This window comes from Fulmarus glacialis, unplaced genomic scaffold (genome assembly GCF_000690835.1).
Source record: "Fulmarus glacialis isolate BGI_N327 unplaced genomic scaffold, ASM69083v1 scaffold39035, whole genome shotgun sequence".
NCBI classification, from domain to species: domain Eukaryota; kingdom Metazoa; phylum Chordata; class Aves; order Procellariiformes; family Procellariidae; genus Fulmarus; species Fulmarus glacialis.
Genome location: NW_009211778.1, coordinates 2,201 through 2,999, shown reverse-complemented (window position 1 = coordinate 2,999; position 799 = coordinate 2,201). Strand labels below are relative to the sequence as shown.

Here is a 799-nt window from a genome sequence, read left to right as displayed (position 1 = left end):
GATCCCAACCAGACGGGCTACCAGCCCCCGGAGCCCTGGCATGGGCTGGGGACGCAGCTCGGTGAGGCAGGAGAAGACACGTCCAGCTCCTCCACCAAGGGGCTGAAGCGGCCCCTGCCACCTCCCCGTGAGGAGCTGCTGACCAAGAAGCTGCAGGTACAGGTACCCGACAGCCCGGGACCCCCAGCCGGCCCACCACCACTGCCCCCCCCCCCTCCCGCCCCGACCAGCCGTACACCGCGTATATAGGCAGAAATATGCCCTCTATATAGGCAGGAGATTGTATGCTGGAGAAACTCCGGGTTTTTAGCTGCTTTGCTGTGGATAAAGGCAGTGCCGTGCTTGCTCCGGGGTCACCGGTGTGCTGCAGGCTCCCCCCGACATGCTGCCGCTGCTCCAGGTGATCCCCGTGCATGGGGGCTTGCTGCTGGGGGGGGTATCATGTCCCCAGATTTGGGGTGAGGGTTAAAGGGTTAAACCTGCCAGCCCTTGGTTATGGCCTGAAACTGGGGGGGACATGTTGGGAGGAGCTGCTGACCCTGCACTCGGCCACCCAGAGGCAATGCCACCGCCAGCCACATCTCTGCAGTGACTCCCACGGAGCCAGAGCACCCGTTGCCTTTCACCGAGGGGTGCCCGGGCCGGGGAAGGCGGCTGCACATCATCGCTCCCCATTGCGATGTATCACCCATCAGGAGAGACGGTTTTGCCCCAAGCCCGTTGGAGTAATACCTTCATTATCAAAACCGCTGCAATTACACCCGGAGAGGAGCTGTCACGTTTATTAATGCCAGGCTCA

At 62.1% G+C, this 799-nt stretch overlaps 1 protein-coding gene across 1 annotated transcript in view; it reads left to right on the top strand.

The window, feature by feature from the left end:
• LOC104076711 (ribonuclease P protein subunit p25-like) overlaps nucleotides 1-232 on the top strand; it is a gene marked incomplete at its 3' end in the record, with an annotated part of 683 nt that extends 451 nt beyond the window's left edge. The window contains exon 2 of the mRNA XM_009577662.1: nucleotides 2-232. Within this exon, the coding sequence (XP_009575957.1) occupies nucleotides 2-232 (231 nt within the window). The remainder of the gene's footprint in view (nucleotide 1) is intronic.
• Between the last annotated feature and the right edge of the window lie 567 nt (nucleotides 233-799).